The sequence below is a fragment of the Grampus griseus genome, assembly GCF_964374135.1.
Source record: "Grampus griseus genome assembly, chromosome: 7".
Classification (NCBI taxonomy): Eukaryota; Metazoa; Chordata; class Mammalia; order Artiodactyla; family Delphinidae; genus Grampus; species Grampus griseus.
The window spans coordinates 13,285,695-13,299,257 of record NC_139001.1 but is presented as its reverse complement, the minus strand read 5'-3'; the positions used below and the strand labels follow the sequence as shown (position 1 = coordinate 13,299,257).

General features: G+C 43.8%; 1 protein-coding gene across 1 annotated transcript in view; it reads right to left on the bottom strand.

Moving 5' to 3' along the window:
* DOCK10 (dedicator of cytokinesis 10) overlaps nt 1–13,362 on the bottom strand; it is a gene marked incomplete at its 5' end in the record, with an annotated part of 280,108 nt that extends 266,746 nt beyond the window's left edge. The window contains one exon of the mRNA XM_082658291.1: nt 13,240–13,362. Within this exon, the coding sequence (XP_082514417.1) occupies nt 13,240–13,362 (123 nt within the window). The remainder of the gene's footprint in view (nt 1–13,239) is intronic.
* Between the last annotated feature and the right edge of the window lie 201 nt (nt 13,363–13,563).

The window sequence follows — 13,563 nt, the reverse complement described above, 5'->3', positions numbered from 1 at the left end:
CCTCTGATCCCCAGAACCTGGGAGTATGCTAACTTTCCTGGAAAGGGGGACTTTGCAAATGTGATTAAGGTTAAGGATATTGAAATGGGGAGAGTATCCTGCATTACCCAGAGGGCTCAACATAATCACATGAGTCCTTAACAGCAAAAGAGGAAAACAGAAGAATGAGTCAGAGAGATGTGATACATCCAGGACTCGATCCACCATTGCTGGCTTTGAAGATGGAAGAAGGGGCCATGGCCAAGGAAGCTGTTGGTGTCTAGAAGTTGGAAATGGCCTTCAGTTTTCATCCAGCAAGAAAACAGGTACCTTGACCCTACCGTCACAAGTTCTGCCAACAACCCGCATGAGCAGGAAACACATCTTCCCCTCCAGCCTGCGGAAAAGTACTCAGCCCTCTTGACACCTTGATTTTAGCCTGGGGAGACTGCTGTGGACTTCCTACCTACCTTATGGGAAGATAATATATCTGTGTTATTTAAGCCACACATTCGTAGTAATTTTGTTATGGCAGCCATAGAAATCTAGTGACAGGGCTGGTGTCTCCACAAAGTCACAGAAGCCCAGACTCGGTCAAGTTCTGATCATTTCTTTGGGCCCTGAGAGATCACGTGTCACCATTCAGATCACTCAAGGTGGCAGCAAAAGGCATCAGTGTCAGCTTACAGGAAGCCCAAGGGCACAACCGCACCCTTCCGTGCGCTCACAAATCAGAGACCCACAACTTCAACCTGCTGCTAAACACAGGTCACAGAGTCTCAGCAGCAACAGGTAACACCCCCCTCACGTGTTCAGGAAGTAAGCCACGTGTGCACGCACGGGTTAAGTGTGTGTTCACTGTTTAAACTCCTTTGAAAGCGGTGTTCTATTGGCTTTAAGGCTTATTCATTTTTGCTGGAAAGCCCCATAGAAATCTGAGTAAAATTCTAGACTTTCCTTTTACGACATTTAATTATACTTCGGGCTGCTCACGGTGCCCTGGGCTGAGGGAGAAAAGGCACTGGGTCTGAGCTCATCGACCTTGCTCTGTCACCCTGACCATATCCACTTCAACCTCCCTGTGACTCAACTTCCTGATCTATTTTAGACTTTTTCCTCTAGGTCTAAATGTTTATGATGGTAGGACACCAGGAAATGTAGCACAATTTCTCTTTTCTCATTCCCAACATACATTTCACGTGGAGTTGGTATCCGTAAGTACCAGAAGAAAGAATTCTCAGGACAAAATTTAGCTTGAATCACTGAACACCCATGAAAAATTTAAATATTCACTATTAGCTTAAACGTGTGTCAAAGGATATTTTTGTGAACAGACAAATGTTTAAAATAAGCACACCAAAAGCTGTTACCAGTGGGTGGTGAGATTATGGGTGATCACTGCTTTTATTTTTCCATTATTATCTATATGTTGAGTTATCAATTTAATAAAGGTTTTCAAAGTACAGCTGTAAAAAGAGACTATTAGATGAAAATTGGAATTAAAAAGAGAACATAGAGCACAGTTATTACAACCCTCTGAAACAGTGTCAGGAAAGCTCCTTGACCTAAAGAAAAGCAGCAGAGTTTTTAAGAACTCAAATAGCACTCTCACATTCACTGATAACCTCATACAGCTCTGGTGATTTATGAAGTGTTTTCTTGAAAACATAAACCTCTCTCCATCATGGGACTGGGGACCGACTGCTGTCCAAACTCTGTCGCCCACACTTCCTGCATTTGAATCAATCATTTTCTGCAGCCCGCCCAGAGTTTTATTCTGTCCCAGCCTTGTGACTGCTAACAGCGTCTGAGGGAATGACAGTGACACCCCTGGCGGAACAGTGAAGCCTGTGTGTGCCACTGAGGCGCCCACAAGGGGAGGAGCTGGTCTTAGAACAACACTAACACCTGCTGGGCTGAGTCTTATTTATCCAAGAGCATCCGTTCATGCCGATTAACATTTTAATTTTTTTTTTATCTTTAAATAGCTTTTGTTGGGAATCTTGAATTCAATTCCATTCAGGATACTTCAATTTGTGACAACTGAGCACATTCCATATGCTTGTACTTAATTATCGTATTTCACTGAATAGTAAATTTTGTGAAGTTTTTTTGTTCGCTTGTTTGCCAAGTCAGATGTTCACCAAAGTATTTCTTCTGAAACATACCTGAGAATTTCTTTACTGCAAACCAGGCACTTAGATTCCCTTTCACACGCCTAACATGTACTTCTGTCGTCTCCAAGGCTGACCTTCTTTCTTACATTTAACAAGCATTTAGTAAATACTGCTGTATGCCACCTTGCTGTCCTGGAAATATGGAAACAATAACCACAGTGCTTATCCAGAAGGTTTCTCAGGGTTTTGGAAATGTGAGGGCAAAACCACACTTCATTCTACATTTCCAGGGGAGGCAACAGGGACACGTGTCACGCATTTACATGCCAGAGATCGGACTAGTTACCAGTAAAAGATGAAACGGTATTTCTGGTACAAGCCTCCCATTCTTACGCCCATTATTGTAAAGGCGATTTCCAAGGTACACCTGCTGGGGAATGGATTTATACTTTGGTGTGAATTCAAGTCAATGTTCATCTTGTATCTTTAAGGTTGACTTCTAACTGCTGAATGAAATATGCTGGACCTTGTTAGGGAACAGGCTGCTAGGAGAATGATCTGGGAAGGAAGATTCTGCTGTCTTTTCAACAGCTCAGAAATCACACCAGACAGATCACAAGGAAAGATCATACTACCTTTCTCAGGTGTGAGAAGGAGGTGACAGAGACAGAACTTGAAAAAGAAAGAGTTTCTTACTATTTTTCGATGGTAGGGAAGACGTGTGGAGCGTGGAGGATGGTTCAAACTCCCCCCACCCTGGTCTATACCCTAGTCATGTGGGCGCTAAGAGGAGCCTGGCACAGACATTAAGCCAGAGAGCTGCAATTACAAAGACTGGGCATGGGAACCGGAGAGCTCGTGGTCTTAAAAGCAGATGGAGCCTACAGTTCTCTGCAGGAATAGAAAGTGGGAAATGAGGTTACAAGCTTGTCTCTGAGCCTCCACCACGTCGGAGGAACCTGTCTTGCCCACCTTTGTCACTGCTGGCTGTCCTTCTGCCAATTCTGATGCCTCTAGCCCTGTTCTTTGGGTGTATAAATGCTATTCCCTTCATTACATCCTCAAATAACCACTTTGTGCTACCATTTTCATCTCTGAAATACAAATTTGGTTGTAGATCATTTGGAACCATTCTACCTATTGCTAAAACCAGCTATTTAATCAATAATGGTGTTATTAAAATGAAAAAAATTGAACCATCTATGAAAACCTCTTAAAAAGAATAATAACTCCCTAGATTTTTAGAACTAAGGCATATTTAAAGGTTTTACTGTCCAACCTTATTGTTTTAAAGACAAGGAAACTAAAAGCCAAAGAAGCTTAAAGACATAGCCAAGGTTACAGAGCCTGGAAACCATTGCTTCCTAATGATAAAAAGATACATTTTTCAAATTGATTGAATAGCAACCACATAATGGCTTTTGACTTTGAAAAATGGAAGTTAATAAATGAACCTTCCCTGTTAGCACTCAGAAAGGTCCTGAAAGGATCTTATCTGTGCATACTGGTATGCCAATAAATTTTATTACTGGCAGTTACACAGGGAACTTTTATAGCTATTGTAGATATACAGGCTTTAAAGTAAACTGGAACACTTTTCGTTGGAAAATAAAATCCTCTTTTGAATAAATGTCTGATTTTAAAATAAATAATGTAAAAAACATGAAAGTAAATGACTTTCAATATGAGTTCTCCAGATTTGAATTTTCTTCTCCAAAAAAGTTACTGAGGGCTTCCCTGGTGGCGCAGTGGTTGAGAGTCCGCCTGCCGATGCAGGCGACACGGGTTCGTGCCCCGGTCCGGGAAGATCCCACATGCCCCGCGGCTGGGCCCGTGAGCCATGGCTGCTGAGCCTGCGCGTCCGGAGCCTGTGCTCCGCAACGGGAGAGGCCACAACAGTGAGAGGCCCGCGTACCGCAAAAAACAAACAAACAAACAAAAAAAACCAAAAGTTACTGAGCTCTGACGTCACTTTCATTTTTGGAAGGTTACTCAGCTGTAGTTAATTCCCATTTTCTCCTTCTGAAGAGTGTGACAAAGGGACTTTTAAGAGCTAATCAAATAAACAATCCGTGTTTGAAAATAACTTAATTATCATATTTAATTGAATAGTGAATTTTGTTAAGTTTTTTTGTTTGCTTGTTTGCCAAGTCAGATGCTCAGGCCTGTGTTCTGTTTATAGAATGTGGGTTTTGAAAGCCCCAAAGTCACTGGTCATTTTGACAGCCTTAATTAGTCATTTAGATTGGTAATTACCAAAATAATTGTATGAAGAAAAGCTCACTGTGGTCATCATAAATGGTGCCGTCCTTTTCAATAGACCCTCCTCCACATCCTATCGTTAAACTCTGCCATTTTGGTGTTTAACGTAGAGAGCTGCCTCGCTTCCCCAATTCTACGTGTTAGGGGAGGGGGTTGTGCTGAAACTGAATTAGGAAAACTGACTACTTTCACATTTAGCAGCACAATTAAAGGAACTTTTGATGATTCGGGTCCATTACCTCTGCTGTTCTCAGAGGCAGACACTTCCACTGCAATCCAGTTACAAATATTAACGTTTTCAAAGGCAAGTGTTTTGCTCTATAGCCACTAACTCGGTCACATTCATTACATTTTATTATTTCTACATCATTTAATGTACGTCAACATGTCAAGTCCAGCGAACACAAGCATTTCTTTCCAGCCCACTGACACTGCTGTGAATGACAAGAGGCAAACAAATCTCACTTCAGTGGGAAAAAAACCCTCTCCTTTGTAAACACGAACATTCAAATCAAGACTACAAAAGACAATGTAACAGATGTAATGCTGCAACTGCAACTACGCCATGCATATCGTGCCAGAAATGTATTTCTACAGAAGGAGAAGAATCAAAGGATGCCCCTTTCAAGAGATGAAGGAGCCATTGTTTGCATAGTTTAACACACTCCATGCCAGTCCTGTCCTTGGGAAAGAATCACACTGACAGAGTGTCCAAAGTTGGTGTCACTCCCAGTATCCCACTCTGCTGAGATGTCATAAATGAAAAATTGTTCAGCAGAGCAAAAGTAACCGCAGCTCTTCTCTCGTTGAGAAACTCTTTTTAAAAACCTCTTCCTACGGCTGGTACTCTGAGATTTCCTTTCCTCTCTTTGCTCTCTCACATGGATGCTAACTGCATGTTTAATGAGATCTGCCTGTCTGCCTGGTGGACCTGTCTTCAGAACAGACTAATCGTGGGCAACACAGACTCCAGAGTCAGACTGCCTGCATGTGACTCCTGGATGCAACAATTACCAGCCATTTCATCTGGGGCAAGTTCCTCATCTCCAAGCATCTCCTTCCTCGTCTATAAAATAGGAATAGAAATCCTTCCCCATACGGTTGTCATGAGGATTAAAAGAGACTGTACGAGTCAAGTACCGGGCACACAGGATGTGCTCAATATCTTTCTATTTAATTGCATTTCTGCCACTTACCAACTAGACCGTGAAGAAGATGGCTCAAGGAACAGCATAAGCAGATACTGACAACCCTGACATTTTGAAGTCATAACTCCACTACAGTCTCTCACTGATATACACCCAGCCCACTCTCCCGACGTTCCTTAAGCACTCATTTGCAGTGGGAAGGGAGACCCCCGCCCCTTATTTTCATATAGTCAATATAGCATAAAAGTAGTGAAACTGACAAGTTCCCTTCTCTCAATGGCATTTATATTTGAAGGCAGAAAGCCTGGAAAAGAGAAATAAGAAATTAAATAAGTAGAAAGATCTCTTTAGATAGTGGTAAGAGCTATGAGGAAAGTAAAGAACAGTAATGGGTCAGAGACGTCTGTAGCAGAGGGAGGCTGGGCAAACCACTTGCAGTTGGGAATCCAAGATGACCTTCCTGAGCAGATGACATCTGAGAACCTGAGGGGCAAGGAGGAGAAGCCGTGAGGACTCCAGGGCAGAGAGAGGGCAAATGTAAGGATCCAATCATCTAATGTCCTAATTTCACAGATCAAAAAACTGAGACTCCAGAAAGGGAAGTGACTCAGCAAAGAGTCACAGAGCCGGGGCTGGAATTCTGGTCTCCAGTCTCACGGGATCTGATATTTACTACACCAACTCCCAAACTGGCCAAATGGTTCAAACTGCATGAGGGAACTTCAACTTGGACAGCCGTCGAGAGGAAAGAGTGTCCCCAGGTGGTGGTAAAGGACAGCCAATCAAAGGGGTCCTGGACCACATTAATTACAACATGTGGAAAAACCAAGGTCTTTAACTCCATGGAATCCCATCCTTAGGACATTCAAATGAGAACAAGAAAAACCATTTTTTTCTGAGAGTCAATGACTGAAAGAAAAAAGGTTCATCATTTTCTGATTCTAGCAATCAGATATTCTGATATAACCAATTATTTTCAAATAACTAAGGGTTTCAACATGATGGCAACATAAATCTTCTAAAGCAATAAGTAATCATCATTGCATGTCCTACCTGAGTTGGAGTGATTCTGCTTTCAAATTCTCCGGTAAGTGGGGTGACACTGGCCTCATCCTGGAACCCATCTTTAGGGTTATAACCAGGGTGAGAACTGCTGCAGATTCACACTGCAACTATGTCATGTACATTATAGAATTTTTTCCTTAACCTAGAAGCTTAACTTAAGTTCACTCTACAATTAAGGTGCTAGATGGAGGAGAAAACACAAAGCAAATAAGCAACGGACTTCCCTAAAGTCACTTAGCAATGAACAAATCTCATTTTTATCCTTAGGTGGTCTAAACTTTATCTTTGTCTCAAGAGACTCTTTCAAAGAGTTGCAGAATAAACCATGGTGTACTAGACCCTCACACAATTGCCTTTACCTGACAATACACTGCAAAACTATGGCTAAAATTGTAGCTTTGTGTGTGAGTGTGTATGTGTTTCTCACGTTTCAATGTGCTTACAAATCATCAGAGGATCTTATTAATATTCACATTCTGATCCAGGAGGTCAGGTATAGAGCCAGGGATTCTGCATTTCTAGTGACCAGGTGATGCCAATGCTGGCCCATGGACCACATTCTAAGGAATAAGGGTCTATCACTGCATCATGCTGCCCTTTGTGAAAAATTACAGAAGAAAGACTACCTTGTCTTTGGAGTCTCGGTACAAGTTAAAGCTGACCATGTCTAGAGCAAATGATCTTCTTTTATCTTATGGCTCTCTTAACCTCACGGCTGATCATGTTTTCCTCTTTGACTGGGTTCTCTAGGATGCACCCTTAGCCAGACTACAGGACTTAATGGTTAGGCGTTTTGTATACGATCGTACTCCACTGACCTACTCCTGACTACATCTACCTAACACTGCTTTTTGTTGTTGCTAATATTGCTTTTTGCCTCCTCACTATATTTTTCGTTGCTGCTATGTTACATGCATCTTTGTAAGACACTTGGAATCACTCCTTTGAATAAGATAGTGTGTGAGAAAAGAATCTCAACACAACCCAGTCACATGGAAGTATGTATCGTCAAGGACACATGATGCATTGGAAAATTTCAGGCCCTTGCTTGGAGTGGGTGAAGTGACTGAGAATGGAGAAGCAGCCAGTCCTGGGAGAGAAGTGGACTTGAGAAGAATGAACTCCGCCCTCTTTCACAATTCACTTATGGCTTTGCCAGATAGACGGCATGGGGTTAGCTAAGTAAGTTCATGTTTTAAGGACTTAACCACTGAGCTCCGGTTGCCTTGGCAAGATCTATTATTAACATGGGTAACTGGAACAGCCTCTCCTGTGGCTTCTAACCTCAGAGGAAAACTGAAGCGACCCCTCACGGGTACTCTGAAATGCCAGTAGGAAGGACAGAGCTCTTCTTCCTTAGGTAGAGCTACCCATCAAAAGGCAACATTAACCAAAGTAAAATCCTTGTGTCTTCCCACTTAGAGATGCCATTGGAAGCAGCTACAAAACTGGTTGCTATTCAGGATGGAAAAGAGGTCCCATGTCAGTTACTTAACTCAGAGCAAGGTATTAACCCTATGAGTCTCAGTGGCCTCCTCTGTAATCTGTAACTATAATGACTTCCTCACAGGATTGCTCTGAGAATTAAATAAAACAATGCTGTGTCAGGCACTTTGTAGGTTCTCAGCAAATGGTTTATTATATAACAACTATTACTGCTCTCTTTTTTTATGCTAGGCCTTAGAGAAAAAGGTTGTAAAGAAAGAGACAGACGAAAATGTTTATTCATTCACTTTTTGACCCATGTAAAAGTTCTCTAGAGCCCACCGTTGTTACCATGTATTTTTAAAGTTACCTCTGCAATGCCCTTGAGAAGTCAAAAACCTGAGTTGATACAGTCAATAATAACATTCAACCTTGATCTTGTAAACTAAGTTTGTGTTGAGTTCTTCACCGGGCTAGGGACTTTCCTCATTTGAAAACATAAACGTGGGATTGGGATTTGTGCTAAAGCCTGTGACTTCTGCTAAAATGTAAACACCCTTGTTATGAAGAACCCTGTCAAAAAAAACTGGAACAGAACAAGACGGTGCTGGGAATGCCAAACTAACAGGCCTCTGCTTTGCCTACTGCTTTCATTCTAGACACTGACAGCAAAACAAGTGTTTCATTTTTCTTCAATATCACTTCCCACATCATTTCACTGACTCTTACTCCAGGCATAGGAGTTTTTGGAAATTCTAGTATCTCCCACTCAATTTCTTAAAACCCTCTTACCCTCAACTATTAAATATCACAAAGTTCAGAGGGAAGGAAAGTCTTCCTTCTAAGAATTCCTCCTGCCCCTGTAAACATGTTTCCATATTCATAGCTTCTCAACCAGAAATCTTCAGTCGGTCAAAGGTTCTGCTTATTCAAAGCTGCCTAAAATATTAAAAGGAGTACCACTGGGGAACAGAGGTAGTTAGGAAACACCAAATCAAAGCAAGGATATGGAATCTGGGGGAATACTGAATCAATACTCTCCTCTCTTAGCCTTTCTGGGTGGGGAGGGAGAAAACACACTGATTAAGTACAGTTGCTTTTAGCAGGATGTTTCCTTTTTAAAAGAAATTAATAAATTTGGATACAATTCAAACATAAGTTGCAGAGCAATTTTTGTGTAACAGCAGAGTAAATGTCCTAAAGAATACATGTAAATAAAGTGGTATGTTCTCATCTAGGAAACACATAAAAGGCATTAGGCAAAAACTGACCAAATGATTAGTTGGTGTTTGGCAAACCTCCATCTGCCTCTGTGTTTCCTTCCCATCATCTGACCCTAGTTAGTTCTTAGCCTCTCTGTTACTCAGTCTTCCATTCCTGTGACCCACCCAATCATGTTCCAGAAATAAAAGTCCGTATCTCTCAAACAAATATAATATATATGCGGAAAAAAGCACCAATCCTATGTTTATAGCTTAATCAACTGTAGAAAGCTATTTAGATGAACTAATTCATGTGAAAGTACAAATGCACTTCACACATTTTTAAAAGAAGAGCTTCTTAGCAAAAAAGAATCTCTAATTAGTGGCATTACAACTTTGTGGCCAAGACAGTAGTATATTCAACCAAAAAAAAATAAAACACTCAAGCCCTGACATGAGAGAAATGTTCCTCATCATTTTTGAACTGAGATTCTGCGATACACAAGTTTGCTTTGTGGGACTACTATGAAAGGGGGGCGGTCAGGAAATACTTAAGCTGTGCTTGATCCTGAGATTGGCCTTGGCATGAGTTGTGATTCATTTGTTTTCTATGAAAAAGTTTTAGGATAACTAAGGAGGAAATATTTCTGTTTTCAAAATCTATGGCTTTTGCTCATAATTGTTCTTTATTGTTCTCACTTTTTTCTTTTTTTTTTCCAACAACTTCATTGAGAGACCTTTGACATATGAAAATTGTATATACTTAAGGAGTACACTTTGATGTTTTGATGTATCATGCGAAGATCACCATGATCAAGTTAAATGACTTATCCGTCACCTCTACCTAGTTACCATTGTGTGTGTGTGTGTGTGCGTGTGTGTGTGTGTTGGGAAGATTTAAAGATCTATCGTCTTAGCAGATTTCAAGTGTACAATACAGTGTTTTCAACTATTGTCACCACGTTGTACATTGGAGCTCCAGGACTCATTCATCGTGCAGAGGTGACCAATCTGTACCCTTTGATGACCATCTCCTCATTTCCCCTTCTGCTCCCCTCCCCACTCCAGCAACCACTGTTCTACTCTCTGCATCTATGAGTTTTACCGTTTTAGATTCCACACATACGTGAGTTCATGTAGTATTCGTCTTCCTGTGTCTGACTTATTTCACTTAATATAATGTACACAAATGGCAGGATTTCCTTCTATTTCCCTGTTTTTTAAGGTTAAATAATATGTGTGTGTGTATACACACACACACACCCCCAATGGAATATTATATATCCATTGTAATGGGATATCTTGGCTATTGTGCAGAATGCTGCAATGAAGTTGGGAGTGCAGATAATTTTTCATTATTATTCTTAAGAGGAATGTAGAATAAGGCGGGTCCTCACTAGGAGTCTGCCTGCATATGAGCTACTACAGTGCCTTGGGTTAAAACTAAGATCAAGATTGCTGTGGAATCCACCTCTACTTTCCTCAGCAACTGCCCTGAAAGTAGGCCCCCCGGTAAATGCCCTCACTCAGCATCCCTTCGTTCTCTGATCTCCATAATCCAAACACATTTTGAAGATTTCCTGTCCTATTATGTGTATGTTTGTATGATATATATGTATTTATATACATTTATATTTATATTTTCGGTCCCCAAAAGAGAGATTTCAGAAAGGGTACTGTATGAATCCAGCAGTGAGACAGGTTTTCTCAGCAAGACTTTCTAGTGTGTCTCAAATATTTTTTCAGTAGATGACAGCTTGCTCCAATACACACTATCCCACTTCCTGTATTGAAGTGGGCTACCCATTCTCTTCTTCCCCCAGACTATTCATTTTCTCCCTTGACAACCAGGATTTGAGGACTTGAAGCAACAAACACAAAGAGTCTTAAGGCAGTGGATCAATGTAAGCTAAGCTTCATCTTCACTGCACAGTCCCATTACAAGGTTTTAGGTTCCAAAGGGATGCTCTGCCCCACAGACTCCCACTGCGTTTGGGTGCCAACTCAGAGAATGCCTCACTTTCCAGTTTCCCTTTAAGAGTTAACTGATGGGACGGATGCCAGGCACATAAGTCCGTGCTGCCAGAATCGCTGCCCAAGCTGCCTGACTAGATGGGTAAGATCCTTTGATATGTCTTGGCAAGAGCTGGCTGCAGGGTGTTGGCCACGGTGCTGAAGTGAGGGGAGGGGGGCAGGGACACCTTTCCCGCGAATCACCCCTTCCCCCAACTCTTTTTAAGACACTGGGCTTATTCATTTTGACAAGATACCCTAGGATTTCAAATCTGACATCAGTTTGGAGAAAGTAATGTGTATGTCCGCGTACAAAGGTATCTAGGATACATATTCTTTAGAGAAAAGTCGAGTGCTCCAAAAACTCTAGGAGAACCCCGTTAAAAATAAAACAAAAATCAAAAACAACATTTAGGGCTGTTTATTCCAATTGAATGCTACTTATTTCTGTGCACTTGTCTACCAGATCATTACTGAGATTTGGTAAAATGAATCAACTGCAAAATAAAGTTCTCTTAAAGCAAATGGCAGACAATGACAAAGCCACCATCCTGAATAATCATTCCAAAGTGAAAATTACGTTCTATGCATGCCTAAGGATTTTACTATCTCTATTTTTACTCTAGCTGAACCTTTTTTTCAAATGTTCTTTTTGACCGATTATCCTTCCTGCCTTGAAAATGTGCATGCTGATATCAGGACCAGGGCAGCCCCTGGCACAGGGTCTGCTAACAGTTAAATCCCCTCTGGGTGCCTGCAGACTGCAGCCAGTGGTAAGTGAAAAAGAAGGCACCCTGGCCACTGACTCCTGACTCATTTCACACTCCAATCACCCTCACCCTCTTGGGCATCTGATGCCTCTTTCCTCTGCCAGGCAATTAGCTTCCGTTCTGTTCAACTTTCCAACCTCTGGCTTTAGAGAAAAGTCCTGGCTGTGGGAACTGGCTCTGGGCAGCTCTTGGCTCCCTCCTGATGGGTGACTTGCAAGAGTAACACTTTCTTTGACACTCTTAAAAGAAGCCGTTTAATTCGTAATGATGTTTCCTGGCAAAAAGTAAAATGAAACCCACAACGTGGGATTCCGGTCCAGCAAAGGCAGGCCAAGAGTGTCGCTGCTGAACCCAAGTCTTGCTTTAAGTCTGTTCCCACTCGCTTCCCTTTCCCACAAGAGTTCATTTTTCTTCCTCCTGACACTTCCAACCCGGAGTGTGACACCTACTGGAACTTACGAACATCTGGGGAGGTATGGATATGATTTGGGCATCAGATGAGAACGCCTGGCTGCTGCCCCAGGGTTTTCCCGCGGAAATCACCCGGCTCTCTTAGAAGGCGTTTCAATAAGGAAGTAACCAGTAAAGTTGGCGGGAGAACCCTGCGAACATCTTAGAAAAATACCAGGAACCACTGGATACTTAACGACCCACGTCTCCTCCAGGCTAGTTCCCTCAGCCCTTTCTGGACTCCTATAAAGCGGTTTGTGGGTTTTTACCCCGTGGAGGGAGGGAGGTGAGAAGGGCATTTATTTCCGCGAGAGCGTTCAGGTGAGGTTGCCAGCTTTAGCCCGGGCGAGGACCTCGGATCACACCCTCTCCTCCTGCGCCCTAGTCGCCAGGGGTGAAGGGGGCGCGGTGACCCGAGGACCGAGGGGTTCCGCTCCGTACACTATCCACCCCTCGGGTCTCTGGCACCCCACAACCTAACGCCCACGGGGCTCGCGATGCGTTCCCGTCACCTCCTCACACCCCCAAACCCAGGCACATCCTCTCCCACGCTGCGCTTCTGCTGCCCGCGCGGCTGATCCTCTGAGCGTCCCCGGTCCCCAAACGTGCCCCCGGTCCTCACGCGTTGGTGCCGCTGCCTCGCAGAGGTGGCGCTGGCGGCCCCGGGCGAGGCGGCGGCGGAGGCCGTGCGGGGGCGGGGGAGCCGGGAGGCGTGAGGGAACCGGGCGCCGAGGGCTCCGGGAGGCCGGGCTCGGGCCCCCAGCAGCCCGGGGCGCACGGGGAGGCGCGGAGGACGTGCTGCACTCACCCGCTGCTGCTGCCGGCTGCTGACAGCCACCGCGGCGGCGGACGCGGCGCTGTGCCGGAGTTCGGCCGCCTGCCCGGGTCGCAGCAGGCTCCGGGTGAACCTGCGGGTCCGCTCGCTGGCCATCGCCCGTCCCGGGCCCGGAGCGCGCGTCCCGCCGCCCTCGCCGGCGCCGACCTCCTCTACCCACCGCCGTTCAGGAAGCGGAACTCGGAGCCTCCCCCCACCCACCCCCCCACCCCCGCCTTCCTCGCTCTACTCGCAAGAGGCGGGTTTTTCTCTCTGACACCCCCCACCCCCTGCGCTCCGCCGAAGCTTCGCGACGAC